The sequence below is a fragment of the Zootoca vivipara genome, chromosome 7 (assembly GCF_965207765.1).
Source record: "Zootoca vivipara chromosome 7, rZooViv2.hap1.1, whole genome shotgun sequence".
NCBI classification, from domain to species: Eukaryota; Metazoa; Chordata; class Lepidosauria; order Squamata; family Lacertidae; genus Zootoca; species Zootoca vivipara.
In genome coordinates, this window is record NC_142590.1 from 89,635,440 (window position 1) to 89,659,821 (window position 24,382).

The 24,382-nt window shown below is 43.6% G+C and overlaps 1 protein-coding gene and 1 long non-coding RNA gene across 2 annotated transcripts in view; one reads left to right on the forward strand and one right to left on the reverse strand.

Annotated features, from left to right (window-relative positions):
* PRPF6 (pre-mRNA processing factor 6) overlaps window positions 1-15,420 on the reverse strand; it is a 30,076-nt gene extending 14,656 nt beyond the window's left edge. The window contains exons 1-10 of the mRNA XM_035122786.3: window positions 15,002-15,420; window positions 13,237-13,405; window positions 12,949-13,067; window positions 12,663-12,741; window positions 12,143-12,319; window positions 10,438-10,593; window positions 9,575-9,669; window positions 8,555-8,711; window positions 8,269-8,431; window positions 1,345-1,463 (exon numbers count right to left, since the gene is read on the reverse strand). Of these exons, the coding sequence (XP_034978677.2) occupies window positions 1,345-1,463; window positions 8,269-8,431; window positions 8,555-8,711; window positions 9,575-9,669; window positions 10,438-10,593; window positions 12,143-12,319; window positions 12,663-12,741; window positions 12,949-13,067; window positions 13,237-13,405; window positions 15,002-15,213 (1,446 nt within the window). The 5' untranslated portion in view covers window positions 15,214-15,420. The remainder of the gene's footprint in view (window positions 1-1,344; window positions 1,464-8,268; window positions 8,432-8,554; window positions 8,712-9,574; window positions 9,670-10,437; window positions 10,594-12,142; window positions 12,320-12,662; window positions 12,742-12,948; window positions 13,068-13,236; window positions 13,406-15,001) is intronic.
* A 44-nt stretch (window positions 15,421-15,464) lies between these two features.
* On the forward strand, window positions 15,465-21,245 carry LOC148685179 (uncharacterized). The gene is made up of 3 exons (XR_015951204.1): window positions 15,465-15,689; window positions 18,201-18,249; window positions 21,015-21,245. It is a non-coding gene; the product is annotated as an uncharacterized LOC148685179 (long non-coding RNA).
* Window positions 21,246-24,382: the final 3,137 nt, after the last annotated feature.

The following is a 24,382-nucleotide window of genomic DNA, read 5'->3' on the forward strand; positions in this document are numbered from 1 at the left end:
GCAGCCTAAGTAAATGGTAGAGAGATTTCCCTTCGGTCTCTCGTCCCAGGTGCAAGCGTGGGAAGGATGGTGGCAGCATAGTTTGTTTTGTCTAAGTTTCACAGCTACGTGACTGGGTGTTGCTATTCCCATCCCTCTGTCTGAAGTCAGGAGAGAGGGTTGGGGGGAAGTAAAAGGTGCCACAACTCATGACAACAAGAATAGCCAAAAGTGAAATAAAAAATGGAATTTATAAAAACAGCAAGAAAAAGCCCAAAAATTATTCACACCCCAGCTAACTAACTACCAGTAGTCTATCTCCAGCAAAATCTCACATAACATCTCAAGGACAGGAAAAGAAATATAAAAATCCATCAATCACTCAACTACCAGAACATACCCAAAGGAGACTAATTGGGTGTTTTGCTACATTCCACTGTCATAACCAAAGCTTGCTAAGCAGCTTCAAACACTGGTTGGAGTTACTGTGAGTAACCCTGGTGCTGACGTGATACTTAACCAGAGCCAAGGTCTCCAGGGGAATTTGCACTAGAAAAGGAAAACATGGGAGGAATCACAAGCCAAACCAGAGCCTGTTGCACCACTCTTATGGCATGGTTAAGAGATTGCCTGTATTAAGTCTGCAATAGCACAATAAGCATTTGAAAATCAAGCTCTGTTTTAGAAGTTCAGATTTACAGATTACCGCTCATTTAACTTTTTTGCAAGAGGATGGTATGACTGAAGCATATTCGGGGGGGGGGCGGGGAAGCTGCAGCAAGCACATCTGCAAAGCTAAGCGAGTCTGGTATGGTTTTGAATTGGATGGAGGAGCCATGTGTTAGAGGGGGTTAGACTAAAGACCCTTCCAACTCTACAATTCTATGATTCTGTTATTCCTCCTCCCCCTGCCCTTTTACATTTGGAAATCAGATCCATATAGATGAGAAATCACCAGGATTGTATTTATGTTATTACGGGCTTAGACTTGATTTTAATGATGCACCATAGCCGAACTGAAGCACTCTAAAATAATGGGTGCGCATGCTTCAGTTCAGCTATGTCTAAGCCCCTAACTTGCAGTGGTAGCAAAAAATAACTCTTTCCAGTAGCCCTGTAAGTTGATCTCCCATTCAGTTCTCATATGAGTTTTAGAGGTGGGGAAACCTATCCATTGTACTTCCCACTGCAAAACTGGGGAGTGGCAAAAAAAACCCACACCCAGTTGATTTTCATTTGGGGGGCCACTGTCTTCCCCGCCCTCAAATTCCAGAGTTGTCATCTGAGATTTTTCATCCCAGTCTTATTACAGGACCACCCAGAGCACAGCCTGAAGCGGTGAATGGGGGGGATCTGCCAGCTTACTTCCACGCTGGTGGGGCAGCATTCCACAGCTCGGCTGAGCATTATCCTGGCATCCTCTGGCTCTTCCAGCTCCACAGCTGCTTTCCACAAGCGGACAGAGTTCGGAACATGCTCCAGTGCTAGAAAATAGTAAAAGGAAAACAAAAGATAAGTTAGGTTGAAGGAGTCGCATCCAAAGTAGGCTGATGACCTGGAAACGATCACTAAAGCATTGCTTGCAGATTCACCACAAGGGGCAAAACTTCTGAAGAGTGCAGGTGAACTGCCAATGATGACTAAAATCAAAACTGTCAGTGGCATACTAGATTTGGGAGGTGGGAATATGCTGTCCTAAAAAAGGGCAACTTGCCCTAACGGGGAGGAAACACAGTATTTAGCTTCTATTTATTCTGTAGCTTTGACGTTTTCTAAAATTCCATCTCCAGCTTTCTTACATTTAGACAGCAAAGTTATTACAGCATCAAATAGTGCAAGAGGCAGATTTGAATGACAGCTCAACTGTTAACCTTAGCAAGCATCATCTTGAGGCCCCCCCTTTTTTTTTGCAAAAACATCAAATCTTAACCTAATAACCCTGCAGAGGCTTCCTCTGTGACCAAATGAATACTTAAATCTCTTGTCGCCCTTACTTTTCTTTTTGGCCTTAACATCCTGCTTGAGGAAGAAGTTCTGTACAACTTGAAACGCTCAACAGCACATTGTGAATTTGGGCTGGTTCTAATAAAAGGCATTATTTTTTTCCTCTCACTTCCTGTTTGGAACATTTCTCTAAATGGACCCACACAACTAGCTGCTTTTGAAAATAGTTGTGGGCAGTTTTAAAGGACACTCTTCCAAAAAACAATCAATACCGTGCTCCTAAAACAGATTGTTTTGGAAAAGTTTCCTTAAAATGCTAAGGCCTGGCTTTAATAAAGAAAAGGCTGCTGAGCCCAAGGATTTTCTTCTTCAGCAACCCGGAGCAGTCTCTCCCTCTGTTTATGAAAAGAGACTCTAAAGGCAGACCTGCAGAACAGTGTTAGAAACTAAGATATGAAAGCTAAGAGCTAAATGGTACCTTAAACCTAGGTTATGGGCACAACATCAGAACATCTAGGCACGCTTTTTATAACAAGAATACAAAGCTGAAAATGAATGAACCGCAGCTAAAATATTATGTTCAATTTTCACATGGAGTAGTCCTTCCCCTGCCTGCCCACCCTAACATTCTTAAAAGGGTCTCTTCTCCAGTCTTCAGAAAGTACACGGAAGTAGGGAAGCAGAAAAAGGTCTTCCTTTCCTTCCACTCTGCAGTTTTAATCTGAAATCTTAGACGCAGTACTGCACCCAGAGCTCAGAAACTGCTCGTGCTATTGAAATTCCCTATCACAAAATGCGCCTAGAACAATGGGAATTTCAAACACTACTGTAGAACCTCATGCCCAAGGTGGCAACAAAGAGAGTCCTCTTTCTTCCTGCATGTGGATAACCTAGAAAACCGAATGCAACTGTTTTATGGGCAAAATCCCAATCTGCCTGAACAGGGTTTCCACCCTTTTGCTTGCCTCGGTGAATGTGCTACCCCATTTAGGGAGCAGGATAAACAGCAATGCTTCCCTCCACCCATGGAGCTTCTGGTGGGGTGGGGGAGGAGAGGGAGAAAACCGTCCCCATAATTCCATGGCAATCCCCGCTCACCACCACCCAGCTCATAAGGTTGGGAAGAAGGCTGGCGGGAGTGACTTGGCTGTTGCATTGTCATAATGTCCTGGGCACCTTAACTATAAAACTATCAAACCAGAACACTCCTTCCCCCCAATTGCTGCTGAGCACTTCAGCTGTGTAGGCAGAACCAGGTCTTGGCAACCAAAGCCAGACAAAAAAAATCACGAGACCTTGGGACTAAAACTTTCAGCTTCCACAAATCTGTATCTTCTTCATGTAAAATGACATACTACGTGTACACATTTTAGTTGTGGGAGGGGGGAGTGGCTCTATGTCCCCCCTTGCCCTCCTACGGTGATGTTTAGCAATGCATACAAACACATGGGACAACCGTAACTTCTCTTGCTCCAATAAACAGAACTCATTGAAGCAAGCTGAGGCAGGGAAACTTTCAAAACGAAGATGTCTCATCACTCTTTTTTACATTGCTGAAAGTTGCCAAGGGAGAGAGGAGAGAAAGAGATGCGGGGCTGCCGTCTACAGCAACGGTCACTAACTCATGTCATTACAGCCCCATGAGACACTGGATGCGACTTTGAATGCAGAGGCATGGATGCATTAATTACACTAATTGTGGTGATGGATGTATTGTTAATTATGCTCATGGTGGGGGAAGGATGGCCCACAACTTTGATTATTACCTATTAAATGCCCAACCCTTCCTCAATAGAAATCCAGGGTGGCATAAATAGGACAATTCCTTCAGTAGCACCTTAAAGACCAACTAAGTTTATATTTTGGTATGAGCTTTCGTGTGCATGCACACTTCTTCACTATCTTCAGATCTAGTGATAGTGAAGATAGTGAAGAAGTGTGCATGCACACGAAAGCTCATACCAAAATATAAACTTAGTTGGTCTTTAAGGTGCTACTGAAGGAATTTTTTTATTTTGCTTCGACTCAGACCAACACGGCTACCTACCTATAAATAGGACAGTTATCATATCAACCACCCTGTGAGATAGTTATGGGCAAAGAAAAAGCACCAAGTGAGCTTACTGGCTGAACAAGCACTTGGATCAAGGGGTCTTTAGTTTAAGACCAATCCCAATACTACGTAATTCCGCAAATTAGATGTCAATCCTTAGAATAAAAAAACCGTCTTTTCCCAGGAAGGAAAGACAACCAGAAGCTGGGAAGAAAGCTTGGTTAACTAGAGGGATTTGACTCTGCTGAGCCTCAGGGTGAGACAATATGGAAAGACCAAGTCCAGCTGGTCAGAACCAGCAAACAGGCCTAATCTGGCATCTTTTATAGAACTCAAGAGGTATTCCGGTCACCAGTTCAAAGAGCTGTTGCAAGCTCAAGTCCTTACACTGGGCATGCCACTTGCCCCATCCTTGTCTGGGAGGCAGAAAGGTGGAACATAATCCTCTATGCTGAACTCATTTCTGTAGCACCCAGGTTAAAAACATCACGAGAACCACCCACCACTTCCAACCCAGCCAGCTGCCACGTGCAGCAAGTGTGTAATCTCAAAATGTGTTCCAACTCTGTGCACTCTGCCCCCTTCCAGGTCACCTAGTTACATAGGGATTGAAGGTGGATGGGGAAAGGGCTGGGCACAATTCAGAGCTAGATCACTTGCTGCTTAACCTCAAAGTAAGACCATTAAAAGAAGAAGAAAATGGGGTATCTTTCATTTCCTTATAACTGGTGTGTGGTGATATTCTCCCTTTTAAGACTAGCATGCGGGTTGTGTGGGAATTCATTAGAAATGCTAGAATAATGAGCTTAAACACAGCTGTCTCTCATTAAGGCCTCAATGCCAGTATCGAACAGTAATCACAGACACATGATGGGAGCAGGTGCTGATTTATTTGGGCGGAAAGGGTGTACGCCCATAGTCAGCCTTCCCTTAAAACCAGGATTGGGTGGCGAGCATAAGTAGTTCTCTCATCATGGAAGGTCAGCGCCTGTTCGGACCTTAGAAGGTATTTTGCCTCAGCCTACTAAGATTTATGTGCAAGTGTCAGCTAACTAGATAATATAGTTTTGTTATTTTTTAGCCTCAGAGCAGTCTTAATTTGTGTAATAGTTTGAAGCTTTTCCTTTTTACAGACTTTGGCTTTTAATAAAGTTTCTTGTATGCCTTTACGGAAATTGGTCTTGCTTGGGTTTCTGAACCTTCCGATCTCGACTACGCTTTTCGAAGTGGGTCACTCATCACAACTTTCACAGATGTGACAGAAAAAGCCTTTAGGAGGCAGAAGAGCTGCAAAAACCAGTCGGTGCCTTGATGCACTAAGAAACAAAACCTTCTCAAAAAACATCGAGCTGGTGCTGGCTCTTTAATTACACCTACAGCAGCCCACAAAAGATAACTGAGGCAGCAGAGGATGCTTCCTGGAAATTTACTGCGACAACATTCTGACTAGTTGGATGTTCGCTGTCCCTTATCATGTTTATAGTCTCAGCAGGGGGTTCAATCCAAGCACTTCCCTAAATGCCTGATGACAGGCCCTGATGTTCTGAAACACTACCCAGCAGGAACCGGCATGTTCTTGCAGGGAGAGGATTCAATTCCCACACATCAGGAAGAACACCTCACATACTGTGGCTTTATCACATACGCCCAGCAAACACAAAATGAATACCCGATCCAGAGACCACATTTACCGTACTACTCTCACCGGCCATCAAGACACAAAGCACCCGCTTTTGAGTAACTCATCGCACGGCTAGGCTGACATTTACATGGCCTAACCCAGACATGGGTTAGGCCATGGCAAGTTCTTAAAGAAATGGGAGTGCCTGATCACCTCATCTGTCTCCTGAGAAATCTCTATGTGGGACAAGAAGCTACAGTTAGAACTGGATATGGAACAACTGATTGGTTCAAAATTGGGAAAGGAGTATGACAAGGTTGTATATTGTCTCCCTGCTTATTTAACTTATATGCAGAATTCATCATGCGAAAGGCTGGACTAGATGAATCCCAAGCCGGAATTAAGATTGCTGGAAGAAATATCAACAACCTCAGATATGCAGATGACACAACCTTGATGGCAGAAAGCGAGGAGGAATTAAAGAACCTTTTAATGAGGGTGAAAGAGGAGAGCGCAAAATATGGTCTGAAGCTCAACATCAAAAAAACCAAGATCATGGCCACTGGTCCCATCACCTCCTGGCAAATAGAAGGGGAAGAAATGGAGGCAGTGAGAGATTTTACTTTCTTGGGCTCCTTGATCACTGCAGATGGTGACAGCAGTCACGAAATTAAAAGACGCCTGCTTCTTGGGAGAAAAGCAATGACAAACCTAGACAGCATCTTAAAAAGCAGAGACATCACCTTGCCGACAAAGGTCCGTATAGTTAAAGCTATGGTTTTCCCAGTAGTGATGTATGGAAGTGAGAGCTGGACCATAAAGAAGGCTGATCGCCAAAGAATGGATGCTTTTGAATTATGGTGCTGGAGGAGACTCTTGAGAGTCCCATGGACTGCAAGAAGATCAAACCTATCCATTCTTAAGGAAATCAGCCCTGAGTGCTCCCTGGAAGGACAGATCGTGAAGCTGAGGCTCCAATACTTTGGCCACCTCATGAGAAGAGAAGAATCCTTGGAAAAGACCCTGATGTTGGGAAAGATGGAGGGCACAAGGAGAAGGGGACGACAGAGGACAAGATGGTTGGACAGTGTTCTCGAAGCTACGAACATGAGTTTGACCAAACTGCGGGAGACAGTGCAAGACAGGAGTGCCTGGCGTGCTATGGTCCATGGGGTCACGAAGAGTCGGACACGACTAAACAACTAAACAACAACAACAACCCAGACATAGGCAACCTTGGCTCTCCAGATGTTTTGGAACTACAACTCCCATTATCCCTAGCTAACAGGGCCAGTGGTCAGGGATCATGGGAGTTGTAGTTCCAAAACATCTGGAGAGCCAAGGCTGCCTATGCCTGGCCTAACCAGATGGCCTTTCAACCACAGGTGAGCACTCCACATGGAGACGAGGTGCCAGTTTTGGGGATAAAAGACCTATATAAGCAGGTCCAACCCATGTGGCTAGGTCATTTCTAATTTCTCCAAGCCACTGAAGAGCAACTTATAGAATACGGAAAAGCAGCTTCAAGCAGAAAGGTTAGCATTTCATAAGACTCTGTTAACTCCTGAGAACAATGGAAGCCTAAGGTTCAGCACAATATTTAGAGGGAGTAAAATACAACTTGAGGTTCTCCTCCCCCACTGCCTTTGGGGTGAAAAGTAAGAATTTACTAGTGTTCTATGTAAATACTTAGTCCAACATTTTCTGGTAGAAAATAGGAGTGTATATGTTAACTAATTACAAAAGTTTTAAAAGTTTGGTCTTTGTATATTCTCCTTTCAAGCGCCTATCTATAACCAGAGGGCTACACGTTCACCCACTATAGTTGCTTCCAGCAAAGTTCAGTGCAGCAGAAGCAAGCTCATGCCTTCCTCCCAAGTCCCATGGGGCAGGCGGCACCCTTGGCTTTGGATACGAGCCGCGCCGAGTAGCAGATATCAGACACCCCACAACCACCATCATCCTACCACCCTGAGGGGACAAAGATGGTATTGAACCAGGACTATTTGTGGATCCCCAGCTGCAATAATGACAGCTTTTTTTTTAATAGACTCTGCGTGACTATCTTGTTTAAGGGGCCATCTAGGTTGTACATTATTGCCTGCCTGTTTCCATCCCTTACTTCCAAGCGGCCTTCTATCAAACCACCAAGACAAAAAAGAGCCAGCAGATGAAAGAACAATGAATCAGGAGAGTCACCTGGCATCAAAAAAATTAAAGCAGGTGTCAGGTGAGCTATCTCAGAGATGGAATTCAAAAGGTACCACAACCAAAAAGGTCCTCTCCCTACCTGGCACCCAACATACTTCCAAAGAGAGGAGGAAACAGAGGAGAGCCTCCAGCCAATGGTCTTGGTGACTGAGCAGTGTTGTGTGGGGTAAAAACAGTCTAACAAGGAGCCAGGGCATAACTTTTAAAAAGGCAAGTACTTTTCCGTCCAACACTTTTTGAGGTGAGCTGGGAAACAGACCAGGAGCCAAGGCATGTGTTTAAATACTGTGAGATGCAATCCCCTTGCTCAGTCCTAGTTAATAGCCCAGCAGCTGCACCCTGAACTAAACGTAATTTCCAAACTTGTCTTCAAAGGGAGCACCCTGCAGTACTTCAAAGGCAGCTCTCTCTCTCTCTCTCTCTCTCTCTCTCTCTCTCTCTCTCTCTCTCTCTCTCTCACCTTTCCGAAGGACACGCTTCTTTGCTCGGATGTCCGTCTCCAGCTCTGCTGCTCTGATGTAAATCCGGACTGACTGTGGAAGATGGCGAACGGCCTGGGCCACCACAGCCTTAGCAGTATCCCCCGGCTGTAAGCGGGCAGCTTCCAACCAGACGTCTTCACTCTGTGGAAACCAGGAGGAAGAGACACTGGATTGCAATTTAAGCAATAGAGAATTTATTTTGTGTGCAAAGTGACAAGAAACCAGCGCAGGTACTTAAGGAGTCCTGGAAAATGAAATGCTCACCTTGGGACACATTTCTGTCCCTTTCATGATAAGGTTTCGTGCCACCTGCAGTTTTCCAGTCACCTCTTCCAAGCGCGCAGAAGCAATCCAGGCTGGCGGGTGGTGAGGGTTAGTCTCCCGCACAGACTTCAGAAGCAAACGTGCTTTCTTGATGTCACTGGCAAGGGGAGAAAATGCACCGAGAGTAACTTAGCATGCTGCTGCATCACACCAATTCACCAACACTACAGACTTCTCCTGGGTAATAAAATGTCATCATATGGCAAAGGTATAAAAGTAAATGGCGAGGACAGAACAAGGCCCACGGTTTGTGGGGAAGGTTACAGGAATGAAGCAAAGGAACAAAGGAAACGAGCTGGCAAGCAGAGTCTGGAAGATGGTGGAATGGATAGATTTTTAAAAATTGCCTGCGAGAACAAAGACAAGGAGCTATAGGAGAAAGAGGCATGGGTGTGGATTGAAGCAAACTGGTCTATGTTTGCATGTATTATTATCTGGCTGATTTGTCAATCTGTAAGAGTCAAAGATGCTCTCTTGGAGGCAAACCAGGTAGAGGCAACTTGAGAGTGTGCATTCTGTGTCTGCCTATGCACTGGCACCAACTTCTGGGAAACCTGCACATCCCACTTTAGTCAACTCTGCCCCATTAAGCAAAGACCAAACAGGACCTATGGGACACACAGTCCTTTGCATCCCTGCTTTTGGAAATAGGAAGGGGGGTTGATGTTCTGTTTGGTACCTCCCACCTTAGTGCATTCTGTGTCACAAGGAAAGGCTGGGCCCTGAACCATGTGCAGATCACTCAAAGCAATGGGGCCTTCTTACACCAAGGGTGGGGAATCTATGGCCCTCCCGATGTTGCTGGGATACAGGTCCCATCATTCCTGATCATTAGCTATGCTGTCTGGGGCAGATGGGAGCTGTAGTTCAAAAACATCTAGCTGGAGGGCCACAGTTTCACCAACCCAGCTCTTGTGACGAGAAAATCTAATAGCCAAATCAGTGCACCCGCTGACTTACTTGATATCTCCACCGTGTGTGGGAATCATGGAATTCAAATCGGTGAGGTAGCCCTTGGGATCCACCACCGTTTGGCCACTCACAGAGTCAGACACCTGGAGATGTAAACCCAGTGATTAATCAAGTGTTTGATCACCATCATCATTTTATCTGTATGGCATCTTTCCATAGTTAAAACCATGCTCAGGGCGGCTTACAACATGGCAAGATTTACACAATCACAAACATAACAAAAACCATAAACAAATTAAACACATCAAAAAGCACACAACCAAACTGAAATGATTTCTGCATAAATTATAATAAGATCTAAAAACAAAGGTGCAAAAATTAGTATCATTAACAACAACAAAAACCCAAACAAAACACTCTAGACAATAACACAGCCCAAGGGAGTTTTCAACAGCTTTTGTAGCTGGAGTCAATCAAGGCCCTGCCCTCCCAAGCCAGGAAGGGAAAAGCCAGCAAGGCAGGGAGCATGTCTTCCAGAATCTACTGCCAAGATGGTCTCTGGCCTCTTCAGCAGGCCCAGCTTTTGTAGCCAGCGTCATTAAATTTTATCACTCAAGCCTCACTTAACATGCACACAAACAGACTTTAAAAAACTAAATGCTACTAATGCTCTTTCACAGAGAAACTCAGAAAATAAGATCACTTTGTTGTGCAGAATTGGGGGGAAAACCCATACACTCTTTGTTCTAACAACCCTATATTTGGGGGTGGGGTGGGGAGAATAACCCTGAAAAATAACCCCAATGGCAAGCGCTCACTTTTCTGGATGCCAAAGCTGACAGTTCTAAGGCCCAATTTTGTTCGTCAGGTTCAATAAGCAACAAAAATCCGCTTTGTTCCTTGATGCTTACCTGGCTGAGTCGCATGTCCATCAAGGTGTTCCTAGCTTGTCCAATCTTCCTCATGTCCAGCTCACCTGTCCCAGGAGTCATCAGCCCAGGTGTCATTCCTCCTGGATAAGGTGTGTTTAAGCCCCCAGGAAAGGGAGTATTCAGACCACCAAATTGCTGTTTTTTTAATAAAAAAAGGAAGGGGCAAACCATATAATTTAAAGTCTCTAGTGCAAAAAGAACACCCAAGTCTCCACCATAATATTAGCCATCAGTTTTAGTGGGAGGGGAGGGGACTCTCATCGTTGTGGTAAGTGGGTTGTGTACAGGATTATACACTGCCAGGGCTCACTACAAAATGATGGTCAGCAAGGGGAACAGGAAGCTTTGCTGTCACTATAATAATGCCTCCATGATCAGGGCTTTAGTTTTCTCCCTAAAAGTGAATAGCAGCTAGTCACTTGTACTAGAGAAAGTAAAGCAGGACACCGGGACATATCACTGGGGTGAAGGCTAAAACATGACAGAATGTTGGAAACTAGCTTTTACACAGACATATTTTGCTGCCCTAGCAGAAACTAGCCAATTAGCTACATATTAAAGATAATTTGACTGAAGGCTTAGCGAACTTTCTAAGCTTATCCTTATATACCAGACAGGAAGTTGGAACCACGATATCCACTTAGAAGCAACACTGATTCCACACAAAGCCTTCCCACAATCACTCAAGGTGGCTCATTGCTATTTATGGAATGTAATTTATAGAATGTAATAAAAACTCACCATAAGACACATCTAGAAAAGCAGAAACAAACAAAATGGTAAAACTATCCAGGAAATGTTCCTACCTCCAAACTAGCAAATAGCCTTTCAAGACAGATGAGCAGTATGAAAACAGAGGAACATTGATGAACCTCTTGGGAAAGATCATTCCACAGAACTGGGCCAACAGTATGGGGATTTTTTTCATTCAGGGGAGCATACAAATAAACAATCCCCTACCTGAAGTCCAAAAAGGTAGGCCTGCAAAAGCTGCAGCACATGAACCTTCTGATCACACTGAGGATTTGAAGGAAATTGGCTCTCCTCCCTTCAGAGGTTGCCCAAACCCAGACAGTGTCTAGATTAAAATATTGGGTTCACAGGGATAGATGGAAATAAGAATTCAATGCAAATAATGTCCCTGACTTGCAGCAGCCACTTCCTTTCCATTCCCATCAGCAGAGGAATGTTCATAGGCGTTAACTCCAAAGTTGCTCTGACAATTTTTATGCAGTCTGGTGTGACTTTAATGATTACACAAATAATGAGCCATGTGATGGAACAGTACCCACAGTTTACAGCACAGCTGTGCATGAAGTACGTATTTTAATTTTTTTCCTTCCCCCCCTCCCTATAAATTCTAATTGTTATTGAGACAAAATGCTTTTTACTTATGGTCACCAATCTAAGCAATAAAACATTACATTTCCTATCTGTAATAATTGTAATAACTTTGGTATAGGCACCTTGACGCAACTTTGTTAATATACTCGGAAATGTTTGTCCGAGTGTCTATTGTTGTTTTATCTTTTATTTTATGTAATTGTTGTATGTCATATGCTCTAACGTAAACAAAGACAGATCTCAATGCAACAAAGTTAAAGTTTAAAGATGAAAATGAACAAAACTATGTTACAAAAGAAACCTCTCTCGGGTGGACCTGTATTTTCTTCCCCTTTCTCACCGTTTGCCGGGGATCCACAGATGTATGATTCTCGCCTGACTGCAAGTGCTTTGCAAAGAAACTGTCAGGAACAGGGGTCAGTTTCTCATAACGTGGATTCCTTTGGCGTTTGTTCCTTGCATCACCAACTTCAGGGATACTAAGCCACTCTTCCTCAGTGACCTCAGCTAGTTTTCTCTACAAAAAATGCAGACAACACAATTACAGTGCCATAGTTGAAATCAGTGTGTCACTGAAATACAGAGTTTTGATTTCTCCCTCTTTTTCATCCACAACTTCTTGAAAAGTTATTCCTGATGTGCAAATGAAGAACAGACACTCCAAGCGGTCTGGAGAGTCAGACCAAGGCAGTACTTGAACCTAGTCTCCCTAGCTGAAGTCCTATGTTATTCACTGGTACACATTGATTTAATAATTGATATCCAACACACACACTACACAAACATTTTTCTGACTCCCCTCCTCCCCACCATAATTTTCTGGTTTCACCTTTGGAGAACACACATTTTTCTTTCCTTACTTTCAGATCTGAGAACTGCTGCTGAATTTTTGGCCGTTCCATTCGGTACTTTTCAATCTCTTCTTTCTCACGCTGTTCTCTAAAAAAATTAAAAAGGCACAGGCGTCAACCATGCAGGCACCCATTCCTATTTCTAAAAGGGAGATAGCAAGTGCTTTTAATACTTCAGGACCCCAGGTTCAGGCCAAACATATAAGCAGAGAAGCAACAGGCAAGGTTCCAGTGCAGAGGCCCCAGATACAACCAGCATCTCTCTCAATGTTGGAGGGAAAAAATCACCTCCTACCTTCTCTCTTTTCTCCTTTCATCCATCCTTTTATCCAAAGCAGCGTAAATCGCATCAGCTTCCTCGTCATCCTTTTCATAAGGTCCACTGGAGAACAGACTTCCAGCATATCCATTGAACTGTGAATGACAAAAAGGTAGTGTTAACTGCATAACCCCGTTAACCACTAACCACACCCCACAGAACCACAGCCAGTAAGAATAGACAAGCTAAATGGGGCAATGGTCTGAGCACAATGTACATTGCCATCAACGTCAGTCAGGACAGTTAAGGCCACAGACGCATCACCTCATCGTAATTGGTGTCGTTCAGATCTTCGTCGTCATCATCCGCAGCCTGGTTTTTCTTCATCTGATCCCCAACAGTCCTCTTCCCTGGTGGAGCATGGCGGTCATCCACAGGGTCATTTGCATCCCGAGCAGGGCCAATGTCCGAGCGAGTAGTGAAACCTGTAGCACTAGATGGAAGAAAGCAGCCAGTTCAGTATGAGGGAATTGGGGCACAGGACTGGGCACCAGTCCTTCAAATTCAGAAACCCGCTCAAAGTCCTTCCTAAACCCAGGATTGCCAATAACCCCTCAACTGTAGCAAGGGAGAACGGTCCCTGGATGCTCAGGCAGCAAAACACCTGCAAATTTTAAAAGCTAATCTTTACTTTCCAAGGTTACCAGTGTGCCTCATATGAAATTGTTTGAACTTTTATCACCTTTTTTTAATCACACTAGGACATCTTGCAAGTGCGTACATACACTGAATATAAAATACTGAAGGTCTCCAGTGAGTGTCTTAACCTGCACAATATTGGCACCCATAGAATCACAGAACTGTAGAGTTGGAAGGGACCCCCAAGGGCCATCTAGTCTAACCCCCTGCAATGCAGGAATCTCATCTCAAGCATCCATAACAGATGGCCATCCTATACAGGCATACAGTACTTCTGAATGCCAATTGCTGGGAATCACAAGTAGCGACAGCACTGCAGTGCTCAAACCCGGCTTCCCATGGGCCACTGATGCAGCTTTAAGTGCCCAGACCAAGTTTGTTTTTGTTTTTAGAAAACCAAAAATGTGTCTAAGGCTGAATATAAACCAAGAAATCTACTGACTTTTGCTGCTGTGGTACTTTTCATTGCAACCAAGGTCTGGATAATATTTAAAAATATAGATATCCAATATGGATTTTCAAACAAAAACTTATCCAGGGAAGCAGACCTGAGTCACCGTCCTCTGACACAAAGCACATGGCTTTGTTTTTGAACATTTTCCTGCACTGGGGCACAATGGAGTTAGCTGAGTCAGTGTTAAAAAAAGCTTCCTAGGATGCATAGGGTATCTGAGCTTTGTGGGGGAAGAGGAGACACAATACCCGTCTCCCAAAAGCAGGGTTATAAACGCAAAAATGTAAAATATACATCAATAAATAGACTTTCCAAGAAATGAAAGGCATATACATTAATAATAGTAGTAATAATAATAATAATAATAATACAGTAATAATAAAGCCATAGGGTGAGTTTATTATTATTATTATTTATTAAATTTGTACACCGCCCTTCATCCATAGATCTCAGGGCACTTCACAGCATGTTTTCATTGTTTCCTTTTCTTTCCTAACTTGCCAATTTTAAAAAATGGAAAAAAAGAGTACTATTCAGGGAAGCGTGCCGTTTCCTATTACAGAATCACAGAGTTGGAAGGGATCCTTGAGGGTCATCTAGTACAGCCCCCTGCAATGCAGGAATCGGAAGGCAAAAAGAACTCTGCACATGCTCTAGGCGTCGGGCCCTTGAAGCCTTTTAAAGGCCCCACGCAAACACACGCGCCTTGCTCTGCGGAGAAGGCACTCTGCGTATGGTCAGGGGGCGGCACCCTCCATGTGCAACGTGGGCACCTTAGAGGCGAGCAAAGAAACGCTGCAAGGGGGGGGGGAGGGAAACGCCTGACCCGAGGAGGGCCCACTCGAAGAGGCCTCGAGGAGGAAGCCGGGCCGCCGCCTCCTCCCCCACTTCCCGGGGCCGCTGCCCAACTCCAGCACCCGGCCTCGGCCCACTCACCCTCGGCCCAGGCCCGGCACGTAGCCCAGCGGCGCGGGCATCCCCAAGAAGGGCTTCTTCTTCCTGTTCATGGTGCCCGTCAGAGAAGCCGTCAGGCCCGAAGCGCTGCCTCCGCCACCCCCGGAGCCCGCCGTGCTGGAGCCCGACGGAGCCGAGGCCCCGGAGGCCGACGACGAGGCCGACGACGAAGAAGAAGCGGCCGCGGCGGCCATGATGGCGGCTGAGGAGGAGAAGACGCGGCGGGCGGCGAGCGAGAAGAGGGCGGCGAGGAGGCCGGGCCTAGCCGGTCCTGCTCCGCCTCCCTCGCGGAGGGGCGGCCTCAGGTAGGCGGGCTCGCGGCTGCTTCTCCTCAGGCGGCGGGAGCCTCGCTGGGCCTCGGTCGCGCCAGCCGCTCTTCGGGGAGATTCTGAGGGCGGGAAGGCAGGGAGGCGGTGCCGCTCGGAGAGGGAAGGAAGCCGGGGAGGGAAACAGGGCAGTGCCGCTGGGTTGTTGTTTTTTTTTACTTAATTCATCGTCATCCTTATTATTATTATTATTATTATTATTATTATTATTATTATTATTATTATTATTATTATTATTTGGCGCTTCATTTATTAGTACTGTATGCCGCTTTCCCACACACCCGGAAAGTTACCGCGCCCAAAGCAGCAGCGGAAAAAGCGCACTTTTGCTGTCATTGGCGATGGTTGGCATATTTCTATTCTCTGTTTTGCTTATTTTGTAATATTCAAATTGACATATCCCTATTGGTCGATATTGATAGTTACCTTATATTGGTGTTGGTGTTAATTGATATTTTAATGTTTGGCAACTGCACATTTTATTACGACGACAGCATTTTTATGATGATATGTTGATATTCAATATAGTATAGTCATATAACAATATATTGTTGTTTTATTTTGTTTTGCTTATTTTTGTAATATTCATATTGAAATATCCCTATTGGTCGATACTGATACAGTAGTTACCTTATATTGGTGTTGGTTTTAATTGATATTTTAATATCACCTGCACATTTTATTACAACAGCATTTTTATAATGATATGTTGATATTCAATATAGTATAGTAATATAATAATATTGTTATTGTTTTAATATAATAATGTAATGTAATAATGTAATAATATTGTTGTTATTGTTTTATTTTTATATGCAAAATCACCTAGCTGTTTATCTCCTTGACATAAATTTTGATGCACAAAAAGCTAAAAGCAGCTTGCAGCAAAAAAAAGTGGAAAGCGCACTTTTGCTGTAATTGTGATATTTAGCTTATTTTTTAATTGCTGTTTTGCTTATTGTTTAGTTTGTTAATAGTTTTTTTATATTTTATAATTGTGTTATTGATGGTGTGTTAATTATTCTACATGATTTATGCTGTATTTGTGATGTTAAATGATACAGCGGTATATAAATATTTTTATTGTAGAGTTACATTTCTCAACACCTGACCGCCATGTAATTTGAAACCATACCAGGCCCTGCTTAAGCTTTGCAAATGTGCTAGCAATTTTATTGCTGCACCACTAGGAGGAGAGGACACATAAAAGATGGTGGATCTTGACTGTAGCTATGCTTGTGAATCAAGGGCTCTGGAACGTAATCTGGCGGCCGCAGAAGCTGTTAAATCTGAGCCCCGCAATATACTACTACCTGATATATTTTGCATTAGTAAACGTGTTCCATGAGTGAAATAAGAGGGTTCAAATGAGAAGGCAATTGTTAATTACAAGACTGGTTAGAAAGAGAGGCTATATTCCTGTGGCTACAACTGTGGGAGCCTGCCGTTTGGTGTGTACGCTGTATTCTGCTGAAGAGAGTGGGACTCGCTTTCAAAAAACATGCATAGGATTGCACTATGACAGTCAATGTGCTGTCTGGATTCCAACTCTTGCCAGTCCCAAAGCAACATGGCTAATGGTCAGCGATGCTGGTGGTGGCTGAAGCTGCTGGGAATTATCGTCAAAACATTTGCTGAGCACCAGGTTGGGGAAGACTGTGCTAACAAATTAGCTGGATGCTTGTCGTTTGGCAAAGTATCCTAAAACGTGTACATTTGGGTGTCAATTTGCATAGATTTGCTCAATGGAGGCTGCTTTTCTCTTATTATTGGGGGGGGGGTTGCTTTTCAGGAAGTCTTTAGAGAGATTTAAGAGGTGAGATTAGTGTTCAGGTGGCTTCCAGTCTGCTTGTATAATGTCGAGCAGCAAGTGAGCTCTCTTGTAAACAAAGCTCCGGAATGGCTGATTAAAACCGTACGCATTTTATTTCAAATTTGGCATCATGGTGAAGAAACACGCGCCATAGTATAGCGGTTATCAATTCAATTGAGAAAATGGGTTTTTTTAAAATCCTGCTTATTTTGACCAAGATTAATGTATAATTGAGACGGTGGCAACCGTCTGCGGCTTGGTCTGATAAAACATCCCACAGTAGCGATGGGTGCGCACAGCGATGTGAAGTGTGCAGATGCTCTGAAATGTTCCAAGTCTGGTTAATGAACAGGTAGTAAGGCAGAGATGGGAAGGCCACTGCTTTCCTATCCTTGGCCTAAGATGTCTTAAAGGAAGTCAAGGAGTTTGTATGGAGGCCCCGTTGTGGTTGTTTGTGAGATCAGATTATCATCGGCGTGGAAATTTAAATCCTGCGCTCAGTTGTGAGCAGGCTAAACATGCCTCTGTCTAACCTACTTCAGAGAGTCTGTCTTCATGTATGCCTTCTCAGGTCTGCTTGGATGGAACGGGATACAAATGATTATTGCCGTACAGTATCTCTCTCGAATTGCAATGTGGTTTGTAATTGCTTAGAGTTCGTATTGTATTGAGAAAGTACACACAAACACACACACACAATATATGTTTGTGCGTGCGTGCATGCTGCTGCTGATTTGAATACGCAACAATTAAAAACAGACCGGCAGAAATATTGAGCGTTCTCTCTCTGAACCCCATAAAACACTGCCAGATCTACTGTAGGAATTAAGAAATGGCCAAATAGCACCATCTTCTGGGCATTTAGGGTTTGAGATTCATATTTCACTCTCCTCCACCATAATTTATTTCTGTCTGCGACTTAAAATCTCTTTTTTGTGCCCTTGAAGTGTAAAACAATAAATATCCCCCCCACTACCTTTATGTTGGTATATACTTGACTTAACAATCTAATGTGTATTTCTTTTCAATTGTTGTTTTTTAGGTCTCTGACTCCAGTTCTGAAAAGTTGTTCAACACTGTTGCAAACAAAGGTAAGAGTATAATCCTCCCAGATCTGATTCCAGGCCTGCCTGTTTGCTGCATCACATCTTTGTATGTGCAGTCACAAATTAAACCAAACGTTTTGTGCTCAGAATCTCCAGTTTTTCCTGAGACACTCCCAGCTGTTTGGTATTTTTGAGCCATTCTGCTGAAAAGTATTTTTTTTAAAAAATGTTAGAAATCTACACAACACACCAGCACCACACATATATTTTAAACATGACGGTGCCACTATAACAGCCATGGCTCACCGCCCCCTCCCCCCTGGCAAAAAAAGGCATCAAGGGAGCTGTAGCATTATTAGGGACGCGGGTGGCGCTGTGGGTTAAACCACAGAGCCTAGGGCTTGCCGATCAGAAGGTTGGCGGTTCGTTCGAATCCCCATGACGGGGTGAGCTCCCGTTGCTCGGTCCCAGCTCCTGCCAACCTAGCAGTTCGAAAGCATGTCAAAGTGCAAGTAGATAATAGGTACCACTACAGCGGGAAAGTAAATGATGTTTCCGTGTGCTGCTCTGGTTCGCCAGAAGCGGCTTTGTCATGCTGGCCACGTGACCTGGAAGCTGTACGCTGGCTCCCTTGGCCAATAACCCCAGAGTCGGTCACGACTGGACCTAGTGGTCAGGGGTCCCTTTACCTTTATCCCCCTCATGGAGCTGCAATTCCCAGAGTACCATGGGAAGAGGGATTGTTAAACCACTCTGGGAATTGGAGTTCTGTGAGAGAAATAGGGGTCTCTTAGAAACTCAACACCCTTAAGAAACTATGGTTCACAGCTGTGACTGTTAAAGTGGGTATCACAGTGCTTTTAATGTATGGTGCGCATGAATCCTTTCATAAAGTATATATGGATGGCCAGGCATGAATTCATATGATGTTCAGAAAGAGCATTAAAAAGGCTTCAGTTTTGAGCTCATTTCAATAACATGTCGATTTGGGGAATGTTTAAATATGCTTTGCCTCTTGATCCGCTTGTGTGATTGATACAGAATTATGAATTGCCAGTTTGTAGGGCAGGCAGTTACCGTTACATTATATCTGGAATGTTTGTGGCAGCAGTTGTATCCTGGAAAAGCCTGGCAGCCTTTGTAGAGGTGGGGCTGCATCTTAATGGTGGAATGCTTTGCTTGATCCCTAGTAGCTCCAGTTTAAAAGTATCATGTGATGGGAAGGGCCCTTCCACATGAAACAAAACACAGGAGAGCTGTGAGCAGTCGATGTAGACAAGATGCCCAGAATCTACTCTAGGTGAACCAGTGACCTATCTCACTAGAAAGCGGATTCATACCTTGAGGTGCCTATACAGGCAATGCCAGGAACAGTGAATGCACAATTTATTTAAGGGCAGTATAAGCTTAGTTTATATCAGGGGTTCCCAAACTAAGACCCGGGGGCCAGATGCGGCCCAATCACCTTCTAAATCCGGCCCGCGGACGGTCCGGGAATCAGCATGTTTTTACATGAGTAGACTGTCCTTTTATTTAAAATGCATCTCTGGGTTATTTGTGGGGCCTGCCTGATGTTTTTACATGAGCAGAATGTGTGCTTTTATTTAAAATGCATCTCTGGGTTATTTGTGGGGCATAGGAATTCGTTCATTTTTTTTTTTCAAAATATAGCCCGGCTCCCCACAAGGTCTGAGGGACAGTGGACCGGCCCCCTGCTGAAAAAGTTTGCTGACCCCTGCATAAAAATGAATAAATAAGGAAACAGAGAGATTGATGAACCAATCCATCTTTTAGTCTTATTTTGTTTCCATCAGTTGCTGGGTGGATTTGATTTAAATCAAATCGATTTAAATCACGATTTAAATCACTAGTCAGTAAGACTTGATATAAATAATTTTTTTACAGAAAGAATCATTCTTGCTGGTATAATCTTAATATTTACAACCAGATGAAGGTTTCATTTTCGGAATATTTTTCAGAGTAGTTTTTACAGTTATATCAAAAATTACTGATTTCGTTATACTATTAGAAATACATAGATAATTATGAAATTATTGTTTATATTTGGACAACTTTTCTGCTGTACTTTATTGGCAGGAGAAAAATAAGCATTTCCTTAATAACAACTTAAACAATTTATTTAACTGAAACAATAACATTATAGCATACGTATCCATGTTTGTTAACTGGTGTGGTTAAACGATTTAAAAAAACAACAGACTGCACACTTTAAAAACTTAAAACAAATTCTTATTACCTGATGAATAGCCTTTGGACTATAATGTAACTTAAATAGACAACTATCTTTAGAAAGATTTTTCCTCCAAAGGCATTTTATTTTAAAAATCTGATTTAAATTTTTAAAAATCCGTTTTTTATGATTTCTTTTTTTTAAAAAAAAATTATCCACTGTGATCAGTTGCAAGTCAGATATCTCTGCCAAGCTTACAAAGTAGGACAGGAATAGCAACAGCCCTTCCCTGCTATTATTCATCCCCAGCATCTGGATCAAGGTACACTGCGTCTCAACATGGAGGTTCATTTAGCTATCATGGTTATTAGCTGCCGGGGATTCATCCTCTGTGAATTTGCCTAGCCCTCTTTCCAAACCTTCTGAGCTAATAACATAAGCTGCCTTGCACAATATCAAGGCTGTGGATGGTAGACATCTAAGTTTTGCTCAGAGTAGAAATTACATAACATGATTAAGTTAGATCCATAGACTGGAATAGGCCTATGACTTAGCAGAATACCACCCTAAATATTCATCTAATCAGTACTGTACACTGACTGGCAGCATCTCTCTCCAGGATCTTTTGCATCCAGTTATTTCGTCTGGAGAGGCCAGAAATTGAACCTGGAACCTTCTGCATGTATGCAAGCTACCATCAGTGTGTCTCAGTGGGTTTACTCCTAGGTAAACGTGCACAAGATTGCATCCTTACAAATGTGTAAATGCCAATTGGGCCCTGTTTTCCTCAAGAGTGGCTGGGGAAACCCAGCCAGATGGCGGGGTATAAATAATAAAATTATTATTATCATTATTATCATTATTATTATGAGGGCACTAGGAGAAGGGGACGACAGAGGATGAGATAGTTGGACAGTGTTCTCGAAGCTATGAACATGAGTTTGACCAAACTGCGGGAGGCAGTGGAAGACAGGAGTGCCTGGCGTGCTATGGTCCATGGGGTCACGAAGAGTCGGACATGACTAAACAACTAAACAACAACAATTATTATCATTATTATTATTATTATCATTCAGTGGACACCAGACTGTGAAAGGGCTGGTAAGCAGCCTTACTAGCCTTGCCCTCTAGATCAGCGTTTCTCAACCACTGTTCCGTGGCACACTAGTGTGCCGCGAGACACTGGCTGGTGTGCCGCGACGTGCCGCGACGAGCGATTTGCATTGTCACATGCCTGGCGGCCGCCAATATACAGCACTTACCCGCCGGAAGGCAATATTTCTCCTCTTTCCCAAAGCTCAGTGCAAACGAGCCTGGCGGCCGCCAATACACAACACTAACCCGCCGGAAAGCAATACTGTATTTGGCAAGTGTTTCTTACAGTCATAATTATAATATAGGGCGGCACAGAGTTAAATTTTTTAACCATTTTAATGGTGGTGTGCCTCGTGATTTTTTTCACGGAACAAGTGTGCCGTGGCCCAAAAAAGGTTGAGAAACACTGCTCTAGATCACATCAGAAATTCCCCCAGGAAGCATGCAATTTGTATTGGTTTGAAGAGTCCTACAGCTGAACAGTAGCCACCATTCCGACTCTAAAATTCTTTATTCTGTTATTCACATCCAAACATCTGCATTTGGGCTATTGTGCATAAATGAATTCCAGCGTGGAAATTAAACAGCACAGCACAAATTATCTGCTCTACCGAGCACAGTAAAAAGTGAATAAAAGGCCCATCACCCCCCTGAAATGAACACAGGAATATGCAGGACGCTGTCTTATACTGAGTCAGACCATTAGTCCTTATAGTTCTGTATTGTCTACACTGACTGGCAGCAACTCTCCCGGATTTCAGGCAAGGGTCTCTCCCATCCCTACCTGGGATTGAACCTGGGACCTGCTTGCAGAGCAGAGCTAACATCCTTGTTGGGGACCGACTGCCAAACATTTTAGTCAGGTGTAAAAGGCAAAAACTCAGGGGGGCATTTTGCACAAAAAGAGGTTTGCATGCCTCTTACCGTATTTCTGCTTTCCACCAGATGGAGTACCCCTCCCCCCTCTAAACAACCTTTTCCATAGGAGGTTGCAGAGGAAGCTAAAGGTTACTTTTTGATACTTTCACTTAGGATGCCCCAGTTTCCAGAGCAGATGATGTGAAGGCTTCATACTCTTCTCTCCCCCTCCCACCCCCGTTTCTTCTATTTTCTTTCTTTTTCTCCATTTGTTCTTTTAAAAACCTCTGGCCGAAATTAATTCAGCCCTCAAGGGGGCAAGTTCTTCACAGCTTGAGTAAAATACTATACGCTTTTCAGCCGAGCAATCTTAGCCTAGCTTTGTTCAGTAACTGGGGAGGATTCTCATCTATGTGGCCTTTATGAGAAAATCAATATATTTTAGCTCTTCTGTATGAAGTTTAAATTTAATCTATGTGGATGATTTTCCCCCTGGCCTTGCTTATTTAAGAAATAATATCCATAGCTCAGGTGTATGCAGAGCAGTAAACCAAGCCTGTTCTTCATTAAATGTTGGAGCAAAGGTGTTTAATCTGACAGCAAACTCCATTTATAACTGCTCTGGAGCCATGAAAATTGATTCCATTGTCGGATGAGAGAGCAATTTCACAGATACATTCCTGTTTCAAGAAAGGTTTCTCTACTGGTCTTAGTTGCGCTAGCCTTTTTCTTTCCTCTGAAAGTTATATCTACTTCATCTTCTGTGATTCCAAGCTCATGGAAATTCATAAACACATAATAACTCTGCTGAATCAGACCAATCCAGGCTGTTGATGGGAGACAACTGGTCGGGTGAAGACCAAAACCACATTTGTCTAAACAGCAAATGTGTGTGCAAAAAAGGGAGTTGAAAGAGAGAGCATGTTCAGGCTTTTTGCCTGCAGGGAATTGGTTTCAGAATTTGTGGCCTAATGCTGATGTCCTGTCCTCCCCTTGTCTGTCTGTGTGCTTGCTTCTGTGCCTCTTATAATGCCTGCTCAATGTGTGCATTTCTAAACAGGCATGCTATTGCAAACACACAGGGGAAGCCTCCTATGCTCTCTTCTTCAAAGGAAACTTTATAAAAGCTACCCTAAATTTTCCAGAGACAAAAAGCACACAAAATAGCTCTTTGAAGGGAGCCATGGGGTGCTTGCAAAGCTTTTAGATTTCAGTCCTTCAGCTCTACTTTGGAAGAGAAAGAGAGACTGCTAGTGGGGCACTAATAGCTTTCAAGGAGGTGTAAATGGCAGCTAAAGGGACCTTAGCAGCACAGGCATAATAATATATCTTAAGAGTCCTAATTAGGCTTCTTTGTAAACATTCACTTGTCTGGTCACCTGTGGTGAGTGAAAATGGCCTCTAGGTGATCAGGCATTGGAAGCTTTTTTTTACAAAGTTGCAAGAGAGTTTATCTTCCTCCTCCCCCATTTTTGTTTTTCTAAGTGATCAATGCTACCCAAATAACTGTGGTGTCCACGTATGGACAGTCAGGTTCATAACTATTACTTTTTAGACTGCAGCCTTGCAGTCAGGGACTGCTTTGTTTCAACTGATTGTATGTATGCCAATCTGGGAGTCTTTTTTTGGCTGAAGAACAAGGTACAAATGCTCTAAATAAATAGTATCTATGTTTATTGACTTCTTTGTCTCTTGTAGCTTCATAAGCCAGGCTGCTGTCACCTCCTGACCTTTTTTTGCACCTTTCACCATACAATGTTCCATGCTTTAGTGCAGCGTTTCTCAACCGCTGTTCCGCGGCACACTAGTGTGCCGCGAGACGCTGGCTGGTGTGCCGCGACGTGCGGCGACGAGAAGGGCGATTTGCATTGTCACGTGCCTGGCGGCTGCCAATAAACAGCGCTGACCCGCCGGAAAGCAATATTTCTCCTCCTCTTTCCCAAAGCTCAATGCAAACGAGCCTGGCGGCCGCCAATACACAGCACTCACCCGCCGGAAAGCAATATTTGGCAAGTGTTTCTTACAGTCATAATT